The sequence below is a fragment of the Artemia franciscana genome, chromosome 17, assembly GCF_032884065.1.
Source record: "Artemia franciscana chromosome 17, ASM3288406v1, whole genome shotgun sequence".
Classification (NCBI taxonomy): Eukaryota; Metazoa; Arthropoda; class Branchiopoda; order Anostraca; family Artemiidae; genus Artemia; species Artemia franciscana.
In genome coordinates, this window is record NC_088879.1 from 17,204,309 (window position 1) to 17,230,815 (window position 26,507).

General features: G+C 34.7%; 2 protein-coding genes across 4 annotated transcripts in view; one reads left to right on the top strand and one right to left on the bottom strand.

Moving 5' to 3' along the window:
* The window catches only part of LOC136037938 (uncharacterized), a 31,814-nt gene extending 24,726 nt beyond the window's left edge, over nt 1-7,088 (bottom strand). The window contains exon 1 of one of the 3 annotated variants that reach the window (XM_065720806.1): nt 6,985-7,088. In XM_065720806.1, coding sequence (XP_065576878.1) covers nt 6,985-6,994 — 10 coding nt within the window. In that variant the 5' untranslated portion in view covers nt 6,995-7,088. Of the gene's footprint in view, nt 1-529; nt 552-6,984 lie in introns of those variants that run through there. The other 2 variants (XM_065720807.1, XM_065720808.1) reach the window with 2 other exon arrangements.
* A 3,659-nt stretch (nt 7,089-10,747) lies between these two features.
* LOC136037940 (ubiquitin-conjugating enzyme E2 Q2-like) overlaps nt 10,748-26,507 on the top strand; it is a 32,696-nt gene continuing 16,936 nt past the window's right edge. Inside the window, exons 1-4 of the mRNA XM_065720809.1 lie at nt 10,748-10,970; nt 21,501-21,605; nt 22,663-22,816; nt 25,435-25,574. Coding sequence (XP_065576881.1) covers nt 10,809-10,970; nt 21,501-21,605; nt 22,663-22,816; nt 25,435-25,574 — 561 coding nt within the window. The 5' untranslated portion in view covers nt 10,748-10,808. The remainder of the gene's footprint in view (nt 10,971-21,500; nt 21,606-22,662; nt 22,817-25,434; nt 25,575-26,507) is intronic.

Sequence of the window (26,507 nt, forward strand, 5' to 3'; positions counted from 1 at the left end):
TCTCTGTAAAAAAAAAATTCTATGTAGACCAATGGTCTACACAGAACAGGTAATAATGTCCTGATTCTCTATCTTTAGCTGGGAGTGATATGTTTGTCTGGGACAAATGATAAGTAAAGTAAATATAGCAGGTTGTGGTAAAGGGAAGCAATGTATGTAACTGTGTATGATTGTTTTTACTCAAGAATTTTTACAGAATTTCACATCAGAATTTTTACTCAAATAGTCCCATGTTCTTAAGTAGTATCTCCTTTTCTTTGACTCTGGGCTTTAAAATACAATTCCAGTGATTTGAGTAGGGTTTAATGACATATTTCTTTTCAGATTTGGGACACAATGTGTGAAAAATACTTTAAAACCCTACAAATGGACGTATGACTAGAAGGGGCAAGTAGAGATTTGTCCTCTTCCCCTCAGTTTAAAAAATACCTTTGGAAGTATTTTTAATTGAAAAATACAATTTTTGTATTTCCATTGAAAAACTGAAGAAAACAATAAATCCCCCTCCCTGATATATTTTGAAAACTACATTTTGTCCCTTATGTTTGAAATGATGCCACTACAAATCAGGATTTTAGAAAGCTACACAGCTAAAGATACTTTCTTTGGGCCTAGTGTGTGCTATAGATGTATTTTTGGAAGTTTCATTTTTATTGAACGTTTGTCTAAGTTCATGAAATGTCACCTTAAATTCCATTGCACAGGCACAAAAAGATTGCTCCTTGCAGTACACCTGTTACTGATGGCTTCAACCTTTGATTGGGGACAAAGGATGTCCAGTACAAAAACCATTCTTTCTGTTCCCAGTCCTTAAAAACACCATGCTTGAATGAATGAATGGATTCATTGTATGAATGGATCCATGCTTGAATGAATAGTTAGACTGTTTAGGGAATTCTATGGCAGGTCAATATTATTGGAGAAGAAGTGGTAGCATTCTCTGCAGTTGGTAATTTGTTGAGGAATTTTCTGGATTTTGCCAGATTCTCTGGTGGGAGTTTATGATGAGAAGGCTTGAGGTGACACTAGCTTTTTGATGCTTGAATGTTGTACTGATGTCACCTCTTGTCTATTTAGGTAAAGTTAGGTTTTCTAATGATGTGAGCCTCTAAAAGTAAGGGAGGGTTTTCATGTTGTAAGGCATTTTGATGCCATGACACAAAATATTTTTGATGAGATGCTTATCTCCCTTGAGTAGTGCAGAGGAGTGTATCATATTTATGATATCTTCATCATTTTCCTTTAGAGGAAGTACAGGATTTTGTATGACGTTTGGGTTGTGGCAGGCCAATGTTGATGGTACCAAGATGCTTCCTCATATTTGCAACAGCTGAGAGGTTATACTGATGAAACTTCATCTGGGGGTCAGCCCTGACACTAAAGTCATGCGTTTCTTTTGTTGGTGAAAGCTGTGACTGTGTTCTATGTCCATGGCTGAGCAATGAGTACTGTTGCTTATGGTTACTTGGACCAAGGTAGACAAGGACCGCATAGTATTGCTGACTTTTCTCTGCAAATTCCCAAACGCTGGTATTTTCCTAGTAGGTGATGCCAATGGTCAAAAGTTAAATTCCCTTTGTAGTTCCCTTAATTTAAAACTGATAGTAAAAATACCAACAGCCAAAGGAAATGCTATTCTTGATCTGATTTGCACAAATATGCAAACTTTTTATAGCTTTGCCCCCTTCTATATCCTTTGCCCCCTTTGGGAGAAAGTTACCATTTTTGTTTATTAATGAAGCCTCTTTCCAGCTTTAATCATAAATTTTCTGTTACACAATTCTCTTATTGTCCAATTTAGTTTGGATCTTGGATTACTAATGAAAACTGCCCAACTCTTAACAGGAATAATAACATTAATGTTAAAGTGTTTTACTTCCAAAACCTGATTAAAAATAAACACTTAGAATCCTTCCCTGAGAAAAAAGTAAAATCATGTTCTAATGACAAACCATACATTACTAGTCAGTTAAAAAAGCTAATTAGACTTAAAATTAATCTTTTTCAGAATGGTAAAACATCTGAAGCTAACTCACTGCATGAACACATAAAAAAAAGAAATACATAAATCTGCTTCTGTGTACTACAAATGTAAAGTCAAGGATTTGTTGTCTACTAAGCCAAAACAGTGGTACAGCATTTAAAAAAAATTGTGGGAAAACACATAATAATATAGATTTCCATTTACAAGAAGAGCCCATTGTTACAGCTAATGATCCAAGTAAATTTCTTTCCACCATAGTTCAAAGCCTCCCTCTCTTCTCTATAAATACTGCTTATGATTTACACCCTCTCAATTTCCCTATTATTTTGCCCTCAGATGTTGAGGCAAAAATTAAAAAAATTAAAAAGTGCAGCACCTGTCCACTACACATCCCAATTATACTAATTAAAGCTTTTGCAGACATCCTTTCAGAACATTTGTCAGTACTTTTTGATGAAATTACCTCTACTGGAAATTAGGTCTTATTACTCCTGTAAAAAAGAAGGGTAGCAAACAAAATTTTGCTGGTGTATGGCCCAATACTCTCACTCCAGTATTTTCCAAGTTATATGAAAGCTTTTTAGCTGATTGGTTGAAAGTAAAAATAATCCCAAATGTTGACTAAAGGCAATTTGGAAAGTTGCACTCTACCTCTACCACACACTATCTGGTTCACCTTTTGGACACTATATGTAATAAACTTGAAAAACCCAATACCTGGCTCAATTTTATTCCAGTTGACTTACAAAAAGCTTTTGATTTTATTAACTACAATACATTAGTAAAAAAAAAAAACTAACCAATGACTTCCTAGTTGACCCCTGTTCAATAAGAATAGTTTTGTCCTTCCTTTCTAATACAACACAAGTCATCAAATACCTGAATGTTTACTCTGGCCCACTCCCAATTTATAATAGTGTACCCCAGGGAACCCTCTTAGGCCCAATTTTATTTCTTACCATGATAAACAGTCTTAGTGTTGATTTCCCAGATAGATGGAAATTTTTTGATAATTTAACTGTCTTAGAAACCTGTTTCAAAATCTAAAAAGTAAGCCAATGGACATCTTGGAGTTAATATTGGATGAAGCTGTTGCTAGTGATATGAGATGTCAACCCTTTAAAGTCAACCGTTTTAATAATTAGTTTCTTAGAAACTCCCCCTTCTTTCTACTGTCCTATTCCCCCTGAAATGTCTGTTAATGCTATGAAATTGCTGGGTGTTACCATCTCAAGCAACTTAAAAAGCAAATGTCATGTTAATGATTAATTAAAATGTACAAATACTGCATTTTCTCTCCTTAAACTCCTTAACAAATTTAAATGTCCTAAATTGGAATGTTTGAGGATTTTTCTCTCTTTTGTACATCCTACCCTTGAACATGCTTGTCCTGTTTGGCATCCTGGCATCTCCAATGATCTACAAGACAGAATAGAGGCAGTTCAAAAATGATTTATATGATTTATCTTCAATGACAGTAAAGTGCCTTACATTTCCCTTCTCCAAAGAGCAAATCTACTCACCCTTAAAGAAAGGAGGGTACAAATTTCCTTGTGTTTTGCCCACAATGCCATACATAACCCTCATACTATCTCTCTCTTCCCTAGTGATCATTTACCCCCCAAATACAGCCCCCATGTTTTGCTTCAAGAAAAATCCCCCTTCTTGCCCTAATAACAGTTTCCACTGAAAGATATAGAAGAATATTCATCCCTCACATGGTTGAAATTTTAAATCAATACCCCCCTTCTCATTCTACTTTTATCTTAGAGTTCTAATGTTTATTTTTCAATTGCACACTTTGTAATGCTTGCTAAAAAGACTTTTGTTTAATTTTGTTTTTCCCTGTTTTAACTTAACAAGTTTTATCAATTGACTTTATATTGATTGCAATTCTATAATTTTGTACTGACAATAAAGTGTGAATTCTGCCCTTTTGAGCTTGTGACAGCTGCTTTTTTTTAAATAAAATCTGATCTTATCTCATTGTAATCAAAAAGACAATATTCTGACCACTTTGCTAGGCTATCCTAGTTTTCTTGCAGGGAGGCTCTTGGTTAGGCAGCATCAGCTGCCCCTGCCAGCTTGGATTCACCAGCATAAAAGATTATTTTATTTTTATGCGTCAGGGAAATCATGATATAAATAATGCATGACATTTGGGAGAAACCAAGTACCCTGGGATACTGCACTCTTCATTGTTTTATTGTTGGAACAATCTAGTGAGCAAACTGTTGAAGAAACAGCTATAACTTGGATTCTAACCCTCCAAAAGGCCATGACCCAATTGATGACATGATCTTTATAGGGAACAAGAGTTCAATAAATAAAATACCTTCAAATGGAATAGTGTAGGCTCTGGAAACAGTAAATTTGCAATTTTCAACACATATTAGCTAGGGTGAAAGTAAGTAGCCTACATAACTTGGTGCTTTTTTCATGCTCTTTTACAATTCAATAATTGCTTCTGGGTGAAATTGCTTTTTGAGCCTTAATAGGGTCCTAAAAGGTAGACTAAAACATTTGACAGTAACCAAAAGTTTAAGAACATTTTTATAAGAAAACAGTCTAATGAAAAAAAAATTTCATTTGTAGCTGATTCAAGAATATAAATTAATTTTTTCCTCACTCTTGAAGATTAAAATGTTATTTTGAAAACAGATTTGCATAATCTTTTAAAAAGAGCCTGAAACCCCTTGGAAACAACATCACAGCAAAGCTGACATCAACATTTCTTTTTTTAAATATCTTCAAATTTATTTTCTAACAGCATTTTACTATTGAGAGTAATTAAAATAATAATTATTATTCCTGAATCAGCTACAGGCTAATTCCTGAAGTGTTTTTTAGAAACACATTTTATAACTTCTGGTTACTATGGGCTGTTTTGAGCCCTTTAAGTCTTTGAAATGTGATTTCTACCAAAAACAACTATTGAATTATGAAAAAGCATAATTATGAAAATAAAGTTGAAAATAGCAAATTTATCCTGGAAACATTCCAGTAAATATTTTGTAGTTCATATAATTGACTTACCAATAAAGTGAACATACCACTTGATGCCTTTTTTTTGTTCTTTATGAATATAATAATTGCTTCTATTGCAAATTCAAATTTAAGCACTTTTTGACCAAACCCAACCTAACTTGACTAACCTAACTATAAATCATTTTGGCACTGAGAAAACATAGTATTATTTTGTCAAAACAACCAAAAACGCATAATTTGATTGAAAATATGACATCAAGGAAGAATATTTTTAAGAGCTTAAAAAGTGTTTAAATTTGAAATTGTAATAGAAGGGATTGTTATATTTGTAAAGAACATAAAAAAAAGGCATTAAGTGCTATGTTCAAACTTTGAGACCAATGTTTTAAGCCTTTTTTATATCCAATATTTTGGTCATTTTTAAGAGTCCAAAAAGTGCTTGAATTTGAACCTGCAAAGCAATTATTATATTTGTAAAGAACATAGAAAAAGGCATCAAGTGGTATGTTTGCTTAATTGGTAAGTTAATTATATGAACTATAAAATATTTACCAACATTCCTATAAGTTTCATTCATCAAACTCTACTATTTTCCAAAGAAACAAAAAAATCATCAGTAAAGCTTTACTTTAATCACAAGGTTTCAAAAATGCATATTACTGCATATAGCAAGATTTTCATGATAGCATATGATACTTATGTATTATTCAGAACACACTCAAATAAGTGAAGTTAGGTTTGTTTGTTAAACAAACTACAATGCAAAATTCCTGTTTCATAGCCACAAAGACAGAACTCAATTTAGTTTGCCATGCATAGTGATAAAAGATAGTGTCTGAATAGGCTATAGATTTTAAAATGAAGATTTGGGATTTGCCAAAGACTGAAAAAGAGGCATCTCTGCATTCTGGGTACATAATTTTAAGCTGTAATTTTACAATTTTCCTAATAAAGTATTATACCATATTTTATTTTATTTTATTAGCTTTTGCAAATGTTTGGGCTATATATTTGTATATTTGAGGGGGGGGTGCATTATAGTAAATACCTAACTTAATGATGTAAAAAAATATGTAATAATCTAGCTATATGCAGTAATTAAAAAAAATAAAAATAATAAAACTAAGATATCCTCCCTTTGAAATTTTAACACCACAGAAGCTTGCCCTTGACTAACTGCAATTTCTGGGGAAAATAGGTTTGCAATTATGAAAGACCATGACTATAACAAACAAGGCTTAACCAATCAGACCTTGTCCTGCTGCCTGCAGGGCTCATGTAGGCCTAAGAATGCACTTTGCTCTATAGGTAATGATACCTGTAAGCAATATTGGATGTTGTACTGCCTACCTTTCATAATGTTTAACTAATCACTCTGATTTGCCAGTCCAAATTTTTGTTAGCCTATAGGCCAATATCACAACAGCTACTATTGCAATTGTTCAGAAACAGCTGGCTAATTTAACCTCAAAAGTGAAAGTGAGCCATCTTGGATATAAGCATTAATGGAAGCATGAGTTATTTTAACTATCTTTTGACTTCCTACTAGCCTATATAGAAATTACCAGTAATGACTGGAATTAGTATTTAAAATGTAGTTTCATTCATATTGTACATGCCCAACTTTTCCCTCAGCTTCAAAACCCTGCTCACTTTACACATTTTTAGTTTGCCCCATGGAGGAGGGGGGTCAACAAGAAATGGATGTGCTTCTAGAATTAGCATTTTTAAGTGCTATTGTATGGAAATTATGCTGCTTTGCAGCATATTTTCCAGTTTAGGCAACTTGTGATGAAAGTAAGTTTTTACCACCTAATTATCTATTTAACCCAATAAAATAATGTTACAGGAACCCAAAACCCTTTAATAATTTTAATTTTGGCATCATATCATCTTCAACTTGGCCTACGCTACCCTCTCTCTGGGAAGCATAGCATGGCACCCTTTTCTTAGCAAAACCATATGCTTCATGAGGCTATTTAGCCCTACCCTTATCCAGACATATGTCTTACCGTGATCCATACTTTCCTTTCCTTAGCTGTTTCTTTATTCGTTCGATTCTTCATGAAATGGATTTCAACTAGACCCACGTTGCCTGGGCAACGTGAAGTGTTGCGGTAGCCTTTGTCCGGCTTCGCCGACTAAAGTGTTGCGAGAGCATTAATTACACTACCCAAATTATATAAATACAATAAAATAATAAAAAACAAATAATAATAAAATAATAAAAAAAAAAATAAATATTAAAAAAACAAACAAATAATATATACACTACCCACCAGTAACAAAACACCGGCTTGAGTTGAAACTTCTCCAAATTTAATAAAAATGGAAAAAAATAAATAAAATAAATTACATCAAAATATCATTCAATATTTCATGATAACTTTTATTATATTTATTTAAAAGTTCATTATACTGAAAACTAGGTTTTTTTTTAAATTGCCAAGTAAGTTTATTGGCGGAAACGACTCCGTATGATTAATTTATGACTAAATATTGGACTTCTATTTTTAAAATTTCTTTAATTACTGCAGATTCTCGCATATCTAAATAGCTGGGAATAAAAAGCTGAATTTGTAATATTTGAATGTATATTGCTTTCAAAGAAAACTACTTCAAAATTAAAATCATTCCTTGTATTGAATGTTTTAAAGACTAATTTATTATTATATGAAACAATAACATATAAATATAAGAAAGTGGTAATAATTGCCTTTCCCCTCACTAGGTTACGGAATAAAATCTGGTGGGTAAATAGTTTTTTGAAATGTCCATAAATTCTGCACAATTTATTACCAGAATATTCTCAAATATCTTTTATTATTTGAAAGAGAATACTTAAAATTGCTTGGGTTCTTTTCAATAATCATATAATCATATTTTAGTTGGCTTAAAAACAAGTCCACTATAAATGGACTGGCATTAACCTTCATAGGAATTCCAACAATTTGCTTTTATAGATTACCATTAAACTTTATAAAAGTATTAAATAGAACAAATTCTAGTAAATTATATGTCATGTCAAAGCTATAGTATTTTCAACTAATAGTACTACAGAAGAAGCTTGTACATTTGTCTATACACATAGAACAGTTCGTCTTTGTCTGATTTCTTATAAAGAAGTATACAGGCCACCATATTAAGATCCTAGGGGATCGTCTGTAAAACAGGCAATAGTGACTGGTATGGGTAGCCCAGTCATTACTAAATCATCCTATTTTTTCAGGTTTTAATAATATTTTGCAAACTAGTTTATATGGTCGATGTGGGAAATGACATTTCGCAACAATCGAAGAATTTTCTTGGATTTTTGAGCCCCTACACATTACTTTATGACCTTGTAATCATCTGCTGAATTTTAACACTTAAACAAAGTATACTGAATATTTTCATCAGACTGATGACAAAGTCATGAAGGTGAAGAGCGATGTGGGTTTCGACTGCTGACTTTCTTGAACGTGAATCAGGGTAGAAGCTGGGTGCCTGCTCTCTCGGGCGTAAGGATAGTGCAGACGGTTGAACTCCTTTTTTGTTCAATCTCGGGTCTACAGGTTGACAATTTCTACCCAGTCAGTGTCCCTTGATTAGCCATGAGGATGGAAATATCCGAATGGCTAGAAGTCTGTAAAGACAGTTCTCATTTATGACTTGTTTTTCCGTCTCAACGCTTTTTACTTCATGAATCGGCTTGCAGCGTAGTGCTTTTTCGTCAGCGTTTTCGTCTGGTCTTTGATGCATATGGGCAGACTTCAGGTTAAAGTGTTTATGGATTAAGTTGTTTGACTGTCGTTCTTGCATTCCCAATTCAGGTATTTACCTCGGGCATTTGTGGTCAATGACATTCACTGCATGTACTTATTTGATTTCAGAGACAAGGTCTCACTCCCATAGAAAAAGACGGAACGCAAAATGCTTTATATGCATGGGACCCGGTTTAAAATCTCTTTCTTCTACATAGGGCTTCGAAGTTGAACAAATACGCCAAAATGGGAACTTTATGGCAACGAATTCTGTTGCTACAACTGTCATTTACATCTATGTTACACCCTAGGAACTTTAAATAATTTACCACTTCAATCTATCTGTGTTAGAGTGTGAAAAGGGTACTTTGTTAGTCATTGGTTTAGTTTTTTACTAAAACGCTTAAATATAATTAAAAAGAATACTATTTAACAGAAGAAATCCAGCTTTTATCCGGTAAAAAAACCATGAGCACTTCCCTAGACTATAATGGATAGAATAACAATTAAGAATAATGAGACTTTGCTCTTTACCTAAAAGCACCCCTATCTCATACCTATCTCATAGTACTATTACCTCATAGCACTTCAAAGGATGTTCTGGCACTGGGACATCTACTGTAGTATTTGGGAGCAGATCTTTAGTGTCCATTCGATTTTGTTTCTTTATGACTGGGGGTATTCTTGACGTTGAGTTCAATCTTTAGCTTTCTTCTCGAATTTTTACACCAAAAAGTAAATACTGTTGAACCTTATACGATTTATTATTTTGAATTCGCCAGTGAAATTGAAACAATTGATTTAGTCTTGTTGGTCTAATATGCAATAAATTTTGATCAATATTTTCTTTCTTTTAAATCTGTTCCTTTTGAACCCTATAGTAAATCAATTTTAGAAAGATCCAATGAATTACCTATTGAAATATTTTTGTGTTCTTGAATGAATTAAAACCACAGTGAAAAATAACACCATAGAAAATATTCCTTAAGAATACAAAAATGAATTGAAAACCGTAAATGAATTTATTTCTTTGATTCTTGAAACTGTTCATTTTTTCTTGCAAAATTGGTAAATGATATTTTTTTCAAAAACACCACAAAACACCACAACATAAAACAAACAACAAGACAGAAAAAGACAAAACAAAACAAAAACACCACGCATAAAAACAAAAAAAAACTCACATACGACAAACTGCGGTCATTTTTTACATAAAAAAAGTATGGCAATTAAACACAGGTATAAGGTAAGGAAAATAATGTGTTACATTGTGTCGGTTTGAAACAGAACATTCTGTTAGAACAAAGCTTGAAATTCTAGCAATATTTCGCTGCAGAATACTTTTTGCTTAATTGCAAACTATTCGAAATAAGTTGGCTTCTAGGAGACAGGTACAAAAAATCTTGGACAATGGGCCTTTAACATTGCTGCATATATAAGAACGGCGTTAATTTATCAATTAAAAACAATTCTATTATCATAAAGAAATTTACCAATTTAAATAGCCTGTATAAATCTGTGTTCCAGAACTACCTAGTCAATTTAAAAGCAATATAAGTGTCAGGACAAATTAACATTCTAGTTTTGATAATTTTACCTGCTGCACCAGCATCTTGAATGAAGGAAAAAACATTAACAGAGAGGTTTAAACCATAAAATTAGTGAAGCGTACAACCTAAAGCTTTTTTCAACATCAGATCTCAAGCAGTGTTAAAAAATTAGACTCAGTCATAATGGAACATTCAAAAATTATCAAACTTCAAACAAATCAGATTAAAATGCCAACCAGTCAGATTCAAGACTCAAAGAGTTAGACATTTGTTCCAAAGCTGAGTCAATCATGTGATTGCTGAGCTGAGCCATCGTCTGACAAATTAAAATAAAGAGACATTTGAAAAAGTAATAAAGAAAATCATTTCTGATAGGTGAACTATTTTAATTGACTTATTATAGAACATTATGCTAACTTCGGAAAGGAAACGCAACTATCTTAACCTCATTATGACGACAGATGTGATTGATGCGTCTCAACGCATCTAACTCGAAGAAAAGAGGAAAAGTCCAAAATATTCAAGCTACTATTGCTTGATTTCATGGCTTGTCTAAATATACTGAAACAGGAGATCAGAGCCATAGAATCGACTTTTCCTAGACAACATGAAAGGTTCCAAGTCCTTTCAGCGACTGTTGATGAGCTAACTTGTAGATTTATTGATAATAAAGGAAAGAAGCATGAGATTCATGGAAACATAACAGTAAGATGCAATAATTATATATTTGAAATATTTGGCTTTAATGCATGTAGTATTATATTGTAAAACCCTTAGACAATGCCAAGGCTAATTTTGCACATATCTTGATTAAAATTTATCCTTGTATCTCTGCATAATTATATCTATTAAGTGAAATACACAATGTAAGCCTAGAAGAGAAAAGTCTAGAATAGGGGTTACTGTGAAGGAAACATAGCAAATTTAGAAAACAATCTGGTAAAATTCTAGAAGAGCTAACCTACTTTTTGCTATCTTAGAAAATGGTTTGGTTAGGAAAGTTGGTAAAACTCTAGTTAATTGACTTCTTGCTATTTCAGAAAGGGTTTAGGTTAGGAAAATGAAACTTTCAGGGATGAATCTACAGACTAAAGTATGTCCTGGGAAGGTATTTTGAAGCAACTACATCCACTCCTGCTCCCTCTAGAGGGCCCTGACCTTTAAAAATATGTGTGTTATAAAAGTAAAACCTTGAAAAATAGATCTTCTGCTTAAATGAAGTACAACAAAATTGTTTTCAGCTTCATAATTTTGCTCAGTCCCATTTCATAAGGTTTTAAAGATATGCAAATACATTTCCTAAATTAAAAAATAAATCATTGATATGGCTCAAGATTCTACTCAAATAACAGGAATTACATTTTCAGAATTAGAGGCAGAGAAAAAGCAACTAGTAACTGAAAATTAAGGTAAAATGTTGTTTTGTCAAAATTTCAATAGGTAGCCTATAGACCTGTCATGTAGGCAAATTTCAGGGCCCTCTAGAGAGAGAAGGAGTAGAGGTGGGTACTTTAAAATACCTTCCCAGGACATACTCTATATGGGCTTGGGCCTGTAAATCCATCCCCAAAAGTTTCATTTTCCTAACCTAAACCCTTTCTGAGATAGCAAGAAGTCAATTAATTAGAATTTTACCAGAAAATCAAAGTTCCAGCTATAGGATAAGGTTTATATTAACAAACTATTCAGGTAGGCTAGCTAAGAAATAAACTTACCTCTATAATCAGAATTTGCTAAAGGGTAGGGAGCAGCTGCCCCCCCCCCCCAGCTGAAATTTAGTTTTGGTAAAATTCTAGTTTAGTAACCTCTTGCTATCTTGGAAAGGAGTTAGGTTAAGAAAATGAAACTTTCAAGGATAGGTCTACAGGCTAAAGTATATCCTGGAAGGTAGCCTATTCATTTTTGGTACCTTAAAAGTTCTTTTACCTTAAATACCATTGTCCAGCAAAATAAGGATTAAATCCTGTAGAATTACTAGTTAGTGATGATGATGGATAAATGTCTCAATGGCATCCCACTCAGTTTGCCACAGCTTTGATGACCATTCTCCATCAACAGCTCTTTTGAAGGCAGCAGTGCTAGGGATAGTGACTGCTTCTTTGGCAAGTGAATTCCACAAACTCACTATTTTATTAGTGAAGAAGTTATTGCATAGTCTAGTGACAGCTGTCTTCTGATATAGTTTCCAACTATGCCCCCTAGTTCTGGCAAAGTGGTCAAGTTTAAATGGTTTATTTAATGAAGAGGTAGAATTCATGAGTTTAGGTGTCATAATAATGTCATCCCTTTTAAATCTGTAGACAAGAGTGAGGAGTTTCAGTCTCTTCAGATGAGATGAGCAGTTCAAATATTTGCATCCATCAATTGCTTTTGTAGCCTGTCTCTGAAGCAGATGTGACATTTGAAATCAAGAGAAGGATTGGACAAGCATCAGGCATCTTTAACAGACTGACTCCAACTAGGAGAAGTAACAAGTGCTCACTTTGTTTAAAATTTTGCCTCTTCAACTACAATGTACTGTCTATATTGATGTATGCAAGTGAATCTTGGAAACTCAACCAAAAGCTGTAGAAATGTATCCTTGGATTCAAAAACATTTGCCTTCAAAGGATCCCAAAATCAGTTGGCATCAGAAAATTACTAATTGGGAAATCCAGCTGAAAACAAACCAGCCCATGGTGACCAAAGTTATGAAGAAACAAAGATGGACATACTTGGGCTGTGTTCTATGCATGCCCAAAGACATGCTTCCCTCAAGAGTGTATCAGTGGCAGCCTGAAGGAAGACAAAGACAAGGCCAACCAAAGCACACACTACACATGCAGTATGATTGGGACCTGAAAGAGGCCAACATTTTACTCACTCCACAACAGGAAGATGTCACTGCAGCTGCACAGCTTCATGATGAATGGAGAGGCTTTGTTGACACCCTATGCACCAATGGTGGCTGAGGAGAATCTACAGTCTAAGCTAAACCCCACAAGAAGCATTGTCACTTATTCTATGGTCAGTTTAGGAATTTTCAAATTCAGTGGATAGCACCACAAGATGAAAAGAGTAACACAGGTCAGAATAGGTTGACAATTTTTCCAGCAACTATTTCTATATAAAAAGAGGTTAATAGTACTTTCAGGGTAAAGTCTGACTTTCTTCACTTTAATGTATAGGAATGTGATATTTGGTCACTCATTCCTTGGGAATTTATCATTTCATGCCACTGAGTTTTATTCACTAATAATAATATGCATTATCATCATCAACTGATGATGATGACTAACCAAACGAATTTTGTTGGCAGAATCAGAAAAATCATGGTACTTCATGTCACAATTTTACCAGCTCATTTTTTTTTACTGAGTGCCCAAAAATATTGGAGGGGGGCATGCCCCCTCCCTCCCATATGGGATGACCCTCCCCACACATCCCAGAGTACCTTGAAAATGAAAGACCAATATTCCAGACATGGAAAAGAACTGGAAACTGGGGGAAAAATAAAATTTCCTGGAAAATAATATTTTCTCCTTGCGAATAAACACAAATGGGTCTAACATTTAATGCATGTATGTCTGTTCCTGCTAACATCTTTGTCATTGTGATGACATCAACTGAGCCTGCAATGGCAATCTTTGAAAAACTCCTTCAGGTTCTTTTCAGTGCAGGATAGTTTACTGCCTCAGAGTAGGACAGAATCATCACTCAGTATAAAAAGGGCATGCAACTGTAAACCTATGTGAAGAATTCAAAGATTTTTCATGCAGTTGCAGGTTTGATAAATTTTTTGGGAGATTCATTTGTGGCAGAGCAGAGTATACAGCACTATGGAACATGATGAAATGTCTTGTAACTCTGTCTCTTGGACAAGCAGATGAAGAGCAAGGGTATTCCATGAACAAGGACATGCTAGTAATAAACTTAAAGGAAAGGAGTCTGATAATTTTGTGCTGGGTTTAAGATACAATTGCTAAGCATGCTGTTTTTGACAAAACCCTGCTAAAAGGCTTAATCCAACACTAGAAATGAGCAAGAATGAGGTATGGGCAATATCTTGAGGATGAAAAAGAATAAACTGCATATGAAAAGAAAAGAAAGGAGCTCCATGAAGAGATCAAAAATATTGTACTCAAAACTGGAAGTGGTTCTAAATGCTAATTAATTATATTCCAATTAGTTAAAATACTTGAGGAGGCAAGACAACTCCATCATCAAAGATAAATGTTGAAGCTGTATAAATCTTGAGAATTTGGGAGAGCCAGTCCCAGACCACCTCCTGCTTCTTGTGTACCCTGAGTATATATATATTCATGGTTTTGTCTTTGACAATTTTTCAGGTATATTTTTGGCCCTGAAAAGCTATATGGTCTCCTCAAAGGTACTAACAATCTGATTTATTGTATGTGATAAAAAAAAATTACACATTCCAACAAGGACCTCCTCAAGCTGGGAACTACAAAAAACGATATTCTATGTTAATCACAGATCTGCTGAGGGGGGGGATTATTGTTGCAATTTATTTTTTGTATTCTGAGGCTTTCTTGTGTGGCATCTAAATATATTTTGATGCAGTATTCTGCTTAGTAGATCAGAAGTATCAAATAATCTATTAGTCTAGTTACTAAAATGTAATTACACAGCCCTTCAATCCTGGAAGGCCAAGGTTTCAGCTGAATTCATTTGCAAGGCTTTTGTATGGAACTGAGGGGGAAATTGAAAAGCTCAAACATAATTGCTACTACCAATACTAACTCACTGAAGCAGCAAGCAACCTGGGACCAACACATCTATACATGCTCCTCCTCTATCCTAGTCTATACAGAGTAAGATGCAATTGAGTTATTGGCTCCCATCATCACTGACCAGTGACTACAGGATTTTTTCCTTATTTTGCTGGACAATGTGATTGAATGTAATTTAAGGTAAAGTCTCCTTTTTTAATCCCCCCCCAAGAAGTTCCTATTTACTTTAAGTTTTTCCTTGTGATTTCCTTCCACCCCATTCAGGGATGATCTGATTTTTTGTTTTGCCCTAGATAGTTGGCTGATAAGGACAATCTTTGGGAATATGTCATCTTTTATCTGCAGGACATGTCCTAGCCATCCTGTCCTCTCTCAAACACAAAATAATTGTAAATATATTAGATCTGCTGTGAACCTAGCTCATAAAGACTCCTTGGCATACATTTGATTTTAGTTTAGTAACAATAGATGGGGATTATTGAGAATAACAGGTTGATAGCAGAATTTAATTTGTCAGTGCCATATATTCCTAAGATTTTCAAGAATGTATTTTAAAAAATTCTTTTGATTACAAAAAATTGCTTATTAATAGTTAATCAGGGACATATAAAGAGGAAATGAATGCTCAGAAGTGACCCCTGGTTGAGATTTCTACAATTCTTATTCTCATATCCAATGTTTTCTACATAATTTGCCTATTTTTGAATCCTTGCCCCACTTGTAGTGCATGCCCCTGTCCAAATTAAATACTGTGTATGTGTTATGTCTTACCTTAAATTGCACCTTGGAGCAATCTAAGGATTTTTCCTTGTAGAAACTCCAGAGTCAATAATACATGACACATAGTTGAATCCATACACTTGACTAGTGGTTTGATGTTGCTGATTCGAGTGCTTCCCAGTTATACTTCCATTCTTTTGTTTACCATTCATTGTCAAGATGGCTCTTAAAGCTGTCTGTCGTTTGGGCAGCAACAGTATCTGGCAGTAATTTGTTTTCCAGAGGTTGGCAACATGGTTGGTAAGAAAATGGGTGCGTTGCCACTTTGAGCAGGAATGCCTGGATAACTGCAAGTTATGTCCCCTTGTATGAGAGTCCTGAGACGCCAGAGGAAGAAGATCAGGAAGTGTCTTTGAATTGATAAGTTTATGAACCAGAATGGCATCACCCCATCTTCTTCTATAAACCAGAGTTGGGAGTTTCAGCTTGTATAGCTTTGTAGGGTAAGGGAGCTCATGTAGTCCACTCACCACCTTAGTGGCTCTTCTCTGGACATCTTCAAGAATTTTAACATCTTTTTTGAATAAGGGGGATGCAAGGACCATGCCTGTCTCAAGCCTTGGCCAAACGAGTCCTTTATACAAAAAGCTCAGAATTTTACGAGAACAGGAGGAAATTGTTCTTTTTATGAGCCCTAGTGATGAGCTAGCTGATGCTGCTGCCTTCTTTGCATGAGTGCTGAATTTAAGATGACTGTCAACAATTACTCCTAGGTCACATTCTTCCAACACTGGAGAAAGGAACTGACTGTAAAGAGAGTAAGTTGTATTGATATTCTTGTGCCCAAAGTGTAAAGCATGACATTTTGACACATTGAAAGTGAGTAGCCAAGATTTTGCCCACACGTTAAGGAGCTCAAGGTCTTTCTGAAGTTGGGAAGTATCCTCAAGAGTGCTAGCTTGACCAATTACCTTGGAATCATCAGCATATAGCGTCATCCTGCTTTTAAGTGCTAGAGGAGCATCATTTATGAAAATATTGAACAGGGTGAGGCCAAGAACACTACCCTGTGGAACCCCACTGATAACATTCCAAGAGGAGAAGAGAATAGAATTGCCATCTGCATCAAACAGTCTTACATGCTAAACATGATTCCTCAAGAAATCCAGAATCCATTTAAGAATTTTTTCCTCCAAACCAATAGATTGTAGCTTAAGCTCAAGTCTCCTGTGACAAACTTTGTCAAATGCTTTTGAAAAATCAAGAAGGATCATGTCAACAGGTATTCCCAACTCCAGTAGCTTTGTAATATAGTCATATGACTCAAGCAGATTAGTGTCAACTGATCTGTTGCAATGGAAAGCATGTTGAGAGCTGTTGAGAAGATGATTCTGATCAAGATGCTCAATAAATGCTTTGTTGACAATACGTTCAAGAAGCTTAACAACAACAAAGGTCATACTAATAGGCCAGTAATTTTCCACAGAATCTTTCCTTCCCTTTTTGTGAATGGGGGTAATATGTGCCACTTTCTACTCTGCAGGAAGCTTTGAGCTATCAAGAGATAGTCTGATGAGCTTTGAGAGTGGATGTACTATTTCTGTTCTGCACTCATGCAAGAGACGGGGTGGAGACCATCTGGCCCTGCAAATTTATTTACATCCAACAAAGCAAGCTGTTTCAAAACAGACTCCTCAGTCACCTCAAGAGGTGGCATTGGTTGAGTAACAGTATATGAGGGAGGAGTTGGGAGCTGACAAGCAGTTTTTGGTGTGAAAGCTGATGCAAACTGGTTATTAAGGATCTTGGCTTTAATAGCTGGGTCTGAAACTGTCTGACCATGCTGGGTCAAATCAGGGACAGAGTGCCTATTTTGACATTTATCAGAAGGATACTGCCAAAACAGCTTGAGATTATTTTTTATATAGTCAGCTAACCTTTCTTCATGACTCCTCTTCAGTTGTTTGATGGAATTGGTGGCCTCATTCCATGCCTTTTGATACTTCTGTTAGTTTGCAGCTGTTTTCTTTTTTTTTTAAGTGTTTCCAGGTTTGATTCTTCCTATTCAGTAGTTTGCTAGTTAGACAAGTCATGAAGAGTAGTGTTCTTGCCTGTCTCCTCTATAACGTTCAAGTGTGAGCTTTTTCAAAAACTAGAAATACAGCTTTGAATTTCTGCCAAGATTCTTTGATATCTGAAGTGAATATGGTATCCCAATCAAAGTCAGCAAGTCTCTCAGAGATACGCCTGTAATCAATAACTTTGTGTTGTTTAGGAAGAGGTTGAGTAGTAGACAAGCGCAATTCTGTGAGGATAGCAGCATGATCACTGTTACCAATAGGAGCAAGAAACTCATTTTTAGTCCACAAATCAGGATTATTAAGAATAACTATTTCCAGTATGTTAGATGTCTGACCATCTCTGTACCGTGTAAGCTGGTCAACAGTTTGGAACAGCAAATGTTCAAACAGACAAGTAAGAAATGGAGATTCCTGTTCTTTGGCTGAAAAAACCAGAACCATCAACCCAATCATAATTGGGAAGATGGAAGTCTCCAAGAATCACCACATGTTGGTTGCAAGAGTCTTTGATAATGTCAGAAATGATATTAGTAAGATAATGTTCAGATTCAAGGCAAGAGGGAGTATTAGGACTATGATAAACCACTCCGACCACTATTGTAGAGTTACTACACTGCAGTCTAACCCAGACATTCTCAACCCAAACACAGCAATGGGAAGAAGGAATCAAAGTGCTTACCTTGAAACTGCTTTTTACATATATTCCAACACCTCTCCTGTGGGCATTGGACTCAATGTTAAGTATGAGTTGGTATCCACTGGTTTCAAGTGCTTGGGCTGTAAAAGGCTGTTTCACATTTTTGGGGTGTATCTCAGATATGGCTGCAATATCGACTATTTCTTTTGCTAGGCGGTGATGGAGCTCTGGAACCTTCCAATATCATTTGCATGACAAGTTGCACTGTGCAGAGATGATTTAGTAGCAAAAAATACACCAGCAGAAAGAGGCTCAGTTGATGAAGCACCAGAAGAAACTGTTGAATTAGCACTGAAAAAATGGGAACTACTTGAAGACAACTCACTAATACATTACACATCATCACCAACTGAAACAAACAAACTATTTACACTTTCATCTGGTGACAATAGTCTGTCTGGATGAGAAACATTACAGCTTATTCCAAAATCATCCCCTGTTGTGGAACTGCAGTCTGCAGTAGGTCTGCGTCGTTTTTTATGACGAATTCTAAGTTCCTGATTACAAGATTTTTTTCACCTGATGATGTTCTCTCTTTCAGTTGATGAACAAGCTCTCTCTGTGTAAGGCGATTCTTCCTGGATTTGTTGGATCAAAACTGGATTTTCGCTCTCAGTTCAAACGATTTCTGAAGGATTTGGATGATAGTTGTCTTCTGAAGGATTTTTTGTTTGGGTGATAGTTGTCTGAAAGGGCAACATGGCGGCTGAAGTGGCTGACATTATGTCCGCTACACTGGAGGCATGAGTTGGTGGGCTTGTAAGGCATTTGAAACAGTTCCATGCACACTCAAGCTTACTAGTAGCCAAGCTCAATGCAGCAAATTCTTAATCATTCAAATTTAAACAAATAGCACATGTCCATTTGCTACAAGAGTCACACTGCAAACATTTAGAACTCTCGTCAAGGCCTGTTAGACATTTCGTACAGCAGTCTGATTTGGAGGGGCTTTCTCGAACGCGCTTTTCGGGGTTTTTTCCTGGTTCATCAGATGCACCAACACTTTTTACTGTCGATTTTGGCATAATATTGGCAACACTTATTAGAACGTTGAAGAAAACGGTTGAAAAATAAACAATATTAATTCAATGTGACATGGCACTTATCACAAATAAAGTAATTGTCTAATTAAAAACAGAATAAGACAAAAATGGTATTGTTTTGTTAAGCGTTTTTTCTGCATCCACTGGTATATAACACATTGGGAAAGAAACACTCTGTCTATAGGAAATGTTGGATAAATTTAAACTAAGTCACAGCACATCAATAAAGTTTGTATCACCATTATCTTACCTATTTGATTCTTACCTATAGCGTCTTACCTATTGATTCTTTCTTTTTTGCTAAAACATTTTCAAACCATGCTCAGCCAAAAAATAGAGATATCACAGCAAGACAAGACAAAGGAAAAAAGAATGTCATATATAAAATCTAGTTCAAATGAACAATATACTGAACGCTAAAAGTGTCCCTATTGCATCCGAAATCTAATATTGTGAAGCAATAGGGAGAAAGAACAAAGGTGACAGGTGACAGTTCCATATGATAGGAGAGGATGGTTCAAAACAATTGATTGACTCTAAGGCAAAGGGGAGACATTTGGGAACTGTTGGTGAAAAATCAAATTTAACAAACATGCACAAACAGCAGTTGCCAAAGCATCCCAGACCCCTGGCATAATCAAGTGTACTGTAGACAGTTGATCTTACAAAGTTATGACCAAACTGTAGAAAAGTCTTGTGCGACCATGGTAAGAGTTTGGGATGTATGTTGCAACACCCCCAAACAAGGGTGATCAGCAAAAAAATTGAATATGTCCAAAGACAGGCAACAAAAGTTGTTGATGGATGCAAAAATCTTGACTATCCATCTTGATTGAATAGGCTGAAGCTCCAAACACTTATATACAGGCGTCAAAGAGGGGATGTCATAATGACTTAAAAGCTTTTGAATCCTGGCTCCTCCTGTCAAAGTCAGTTTGATGAATCATCCAGGACAAGAGGACATAGTAAGAAGTGTCCCAGAAGAGGGCAGATACCAGAGTCTGCAACTAATGCTTCTCCAATAGAGTGATTACCCCATGGAATAATCATCCTGATACTGCTGTAACTGCTCCCTCCATTGACACCTTTAAGATTGCTGTTGACAAGCCGTGGAAGATAGAGTGGGATGTAATTGAGTCAATGGCTTCCCATCATCACTAACCAGCAACTCTACAATATTTTCTTTTCCTTGTTTCACTGGACAATGCAATTCAAGGCAATATCAATAACTTTCTTGATGTTCGCTTGACCTGTTTCATAATATTTTAGCTAAGTAAGCAGTTCTGCTTCCCACAAATCTTTGTTAGTAAATTGATTATCCAGTCTCAAAGAGTTCAAATAATAGCTCTATTTTAAAAACGATTTAATGTTTTTCTATGAAAGAGCTAAATTAGGGCCTACATAGTTAAGCCATTTGAAGAATTTATAAAATTTCAGTTCTCAATACAATTCCAGTCCTCTGAAAAACCAACATTATTGCAATTTTCAATTTCCATTCATCATCCCATTACTACTTTTTACACTGAAGGGTATATATATATATATATATATATATATATATATATATATATATATATATATATATATGAGATCGGTAAACTGAAATATATTCTTCTTGAAAGAGATGGATGATCCTAAAGGTTGGAATAAAAAAGAAAATCAGCTCAGCATATAATTGAACTAGATCTGTAATCTCCTTGTGTGTCATAAGAATGGCTTTAAATTTGGTAGGTATGTATCCAGGAATGTATTTTAAGGAGCTTTTAAGCACAGTCAAATGAAAAAGACCCCCCCCCCCCCAAACAAAAAGAAAGAAACTGGCAAACTATAAAATGAAAAAGGAGAAAATCCTGATAAAACAAAATAATTATTATCAATTTTGTGACTTCAAGAGCCCTGCTGTTATAAATGGTGTAAAAAAATTAAGTCTAAATAGCTGCTCATTTGTTTATTGTTTTTAGGAGACATACCCTAATACACCGCCAGTCTGGTTTTGTGACACAGATGACCCAACAATTTCAGCAGTCCTTGAGCACCTTAGCAACACCAATGGAAAGAACAATCATGTAAGGTTTTACTGTTTTTGAACTGCTCCTTTCCAGTTTGTTGTGGATATATTTTTTACACCTAGAAGGCTTTGACTAGTATAGTCACAGAGAGCAAAAACTATCTAGGGCATTATAAACTATCTAGCATAACAACATTGCGTGGATGTTTTAACTTTCCAAACCAGAGATAAAGAAGGGGGTTTCTTTAAATAGATATTTTTAGCCCTAACCCCTTACAAGAATTTGAATATTGTGACTTAATGCTGGTATATCCTTTACTAGAGTTTTTGATAGTCTTTGAGCTTGATATGCTGCATTTTCGCTGTGATGAAATAGAATAAATATGTTTCTAATTTTCGAAAGAAATAGGATACATCCTTTTGTTTTGGGTATGATGAAATATGCTAATACTAATTTATTTCTCACAAAGAAATTTCAGTCATGCAAAGTATGAACTTTCCTAATTTGAATGTATTCAGTGGACAGAGTTATATAACTTGATGTGAAAAGTCTCTATAATGAAATTATGAGTAGCCTGTCCCATAAAAGGAAAATTATATATTTAAAATTGCTACCATGTCCATAAATGTCTCTAAGACCTAAAGGGGAATTTAGCCCTCTTAACTAGTTTAAATAGTATTTAAAATATAAAATTTTGATGTTCAAAGGCTTTGAATTAAAACATTTTTTGTAAGAAAAAATATTTGATGCAATGCACAGATTACCTTAATTTACACTTCAAAGCGATAAGGTCCAGATGGAGGTGAAAAAAGAACTCCTTCTTTTCCTCCACATGGGCAAAAAAATCTCTACTTATAAAGAAAGGTAGCTAAACTTACATTTATCTCAGGTATCATGAACAATTTATTTGTAAGTTTGAATAACTTTTTTGGTTGGTTAGTTTATTATATGGTTGTTCAATCATCATCCATAATCATTGAATGTTTGATTTGTTAATGTCTAAAATTAATTAAATTTTATTTTCAGTGTTTTAAAGAGTTTTTCAACTATAAATATGTTTGGATGCCAGTTACAAGACTATTTTTCGTCATTTCCTTGCTTGTTCTTTTTTCAGATAATAGAACAAGTTCGATTCCTAGTGTCTGAACTATGCCTAAGAAATGGCCTTAGTGAACCACTTGACCTCAAGTGTTTACATTTGACCCATGAAGGCTCTCCATATAGAGGATATTCTGAATCAGTGCCTACTTCTTCCAGGGCTAGTTCAGGTAAATCAATCCCTTTCTAGAATAACATGGCATATAAACAAGTTGTTCAGAAGTCAGATCAAAGGCTTATATAAAGCTACTGGACTCAATATAAAAAAAGAATGAGCTTAACAAACTGATTTAGAGCAAAATGGGCTCCCTCTATGTCCAAAAAGTAATTATAAAACTTCCCAACGTTTTCCTGCTAGAATGCCAGTACAGGGTGTCGAAAAAGTCTCTAAAATTAAAATAATTCATTACAAAACCAGTAGTTGAAATATTTAACTGCATCTACTTTATTTTAGTCAGAGTTTATAAATTATTTTTACCTGTGTTTAATAAGTTCTAAATGGGTATCTTAGCAGTACAAATCATATCAAGATAGTACTCAATTTCTTACCTTGTTTGAAGTAGAGTAATATTGGCAATGGTGGGAGCAGCATTTACTTGTTCTTTGCTTGAGATCAATTGAAGTCATTATTCTTCATTTGGTACACAATATGTTTTACAGAACCCTAAACAGAGTAATCCAAGGGAGTGATATGTAACAAATGGGGCAGCCATAGAATTTGTCCATCCAAACTGATCTGTTGATTCAGAAATGTTTGACTAAGAAACTAATAACCATGTTCTGGTCCACCATTTTAGTGGAAAACAATGGCTGTTAATAAGACAATCAATTTTGCCACATGTTTGATCGGAAGGCCAAGGTAAATATCCTAAATAGTTATTGCCTTGTTGAAGGAAAATGAACCGATTATTTGATTGTACATGTGGCCTCACCAAACATTCACTTTTGGACTAGGTAGGTGAAGCTTCCTAGTCACAGGGGGTATTCTTATCCATACATCTTCATGTTGAGTTATTTTAATTTGCCTGAACATAAAAATTTGTCTTCTTGCTAAAAGAAACATTGTTATGAAATGCTTGATCCTCTAGAATGTGCTCCAGCATATTGATTGTAAACTCTTGTCTTTGTCATACAGCTGAAGGGCCTGTAAAAGTTACCATTTATTGGGGTGCCACCACAGGTATTTATGGATGACAAAGTGCAGCTAATTGCCAGTTGTTAAAAAAAATGGTGACGGCATCTCATCAAATACGTTTGCAATAATCTTTTTAAAATGTGAAGCAATTTCATGGATACCCTTTACATTAAAATGAAACCGTCAATAAATAAAAAATCCGGAGTTGAGCAGGATTGTGTCTTTATCTCGATTTATATGGGTTATTTTGTAAGTTTTTTTTTCCTGAAGCACAAAGTAAAGGCTATAGAGGGATGTAGAATCGTACGATAAGACTGAACTCTCTTAAACATTGATTGCATAGACTATTCAGTCCTGGAGATAAAATTTGGCAAAAAAAAATGAATCTTTCGGGATATTGAGAGTTCAAGTTTGTGGATATTGAGGTCCCTTAAATTAGGGCTAAACATGGATGAAGAAGTGATATTAAATAGCACGGAGATTGAGTTGGTGAATAGGTTCACTGTGTTAGGTATTAATATTAGTAAGAATTTTGGATGCAGTAAAGAGCATAAAAGGTAGAATAGCTAACGCTTTGGGTGGATGCTTTTCACAGTAAAAAAAAAAATTGGAAGAATAGAAAAATGGTTCTTAGACCTAAGACTAGGATACTAGAATCCACAGCAATTACAGAAGCCAAGTGGAACTCTGAAGGGTGGGTGCTTTAAAACGCTAGGAAAGCTATTTAGATGTTTTCTTGAGTAATAGTCTAATAGTTGTTTTAATTACTCTTGAATGACTGTATATCAAACAATACACTATCTAAAAAACGCGGGAAAAAAATGTTTGATTCTGTTTTCTATTGCTATAATGGTTGCGATTCTAAATTCATTTTAATGGACTGTAAAATTAATCTTGGTTTTTGGGTTTTGTATTTTCTGTCTTTAAATTATTCTATCTTTATCTGTGCACTTCATATTTCTCCAACTAAGTTTTCTCAGCTACTGCGGCTTTTGGTCACTAAATGCAGAGCTTTTTCCTTGATTATGGAAAATTTCTCCGTGGACCATTAAAACTTTGTAATTGAGAATGTTCTGCTTTCATAAATTTTGCCAACTTTTGGTTTAATGCTACGCGTTAATGGGACCGACTGTCCCTACTGCTTCTCTGATTAATCTGGGTTTTAGAATCCTTTTGAGGAAAACGCTCTAAAATGTGTGAAAATTTATCATTGTTATAGTTCATCCCTAAGGGAATAATTAATATTACAAATTCGTGATTATCTTCCAAAAATGTTTTTCGAGCATTGAAAAGCCACAAATTGTCATTAATCGTCATTTGAAGTTGAAAAGAAATATTCTTATGGTTTTTTCTAAGGTATTGTCGATTTGTATTCGAGACCTTTTTTAAGCTTATATAATAAAATATCCTGTGATGAAATAAAAAAAAAATTGTCTACCTATACTCTAAAGAAACTTCTTTTTGTGTGCTGAGTACAAGAGTAGAAATGAGCGTAGCCAACTAAACTATAGTTGTACCAACTTTAAAAAAAAATCGAATTCTATACTTTTTTATTTGACACTGAAAATAATGACGTTTGGAATTTTATTTTTGCGAGCATGAAAAGCTTGAATATTATTGCAATACTCTCAAGTTAACGTATCTATCATATAGGGCATGGTTCATGTAGTGGTGATAATTCAAGTGATGAAGATAATGCAGACGATGAAAGTGATAGAGATGAAGATTTAGATGAAGAAGATGTTGAAATACACATAGATTTTGAGGAACCAACTGCCATAACAAAGAAAAGTGTGAGTAATCATCAAGGAGATCTTTTCGCTATTTTTTTTTCATTTTCAAATTGCTCACACACTTGCCCAATTGGTTAGCTCCATAAAAAAAGAAAAATGGGAGAAAGTAACAGTGAATTGTAATTGTTGGTTTTATTTTTATGTACTGTATAGATCATTTGGTGGAGAATTTGGCAGCATTCTTTCTGTCTTGAATCTAGCTACATAAAAAGGTTAGTAAGTAAGTATCCTTAGGATGGTTAGCAGCATGAATAAATTTCCGTATGAAGAAAGACTCCGTCGTTTGAAGCTGCCGACACTGACATACCGAAGAAAAAAGGGTGATATTAAAAAAAATCCTTTCCAAAAACACACCCTTCCCGGTCTCTTTTCACAGCCCTTGCACTCTGGTACTAGAGGACATTCAATGAAGCTCCCCATACAGCATTCCACGAGTAGACATAGAAGTCATTTCTTCAGCCGAAGATTCATCAGTTTATGGAATCCACTGTCTGAGGAAACAGTTTCTGCAATTTCAACCGTCACGTTCAAGTCCCAACTTGATAAGGAATGGCTCTGCCAGGAGTTCCTTTACAATTGGGAAGCTGCAGTCCTTCACAAGACTCTAGATTAACAACCACAACCTACACCAAACGAATTTTTTTTCATCACTGGAGTATCACAAGGATGGAAAATCCTTATATCGCTCTAAGCTGCGATTTAAGGTAATTTAAGGTATGTATATGGCACAAGTAGTATAGAGATAATCAAACCCGTGCTTACAAAAGATTATTCAGTTTTAAATGACCAAAATGTCCAATTAGATTTAAAAAGAAAAAACCTTGGCCGCTTTGTCATTTTGAGGAATTTATTTTTAAAAGATATTGTCATGAAAATACCAAGTTAGGAATCAATTGCATATTTGTTTGCTCAATATATGATGAAACAGGTTGA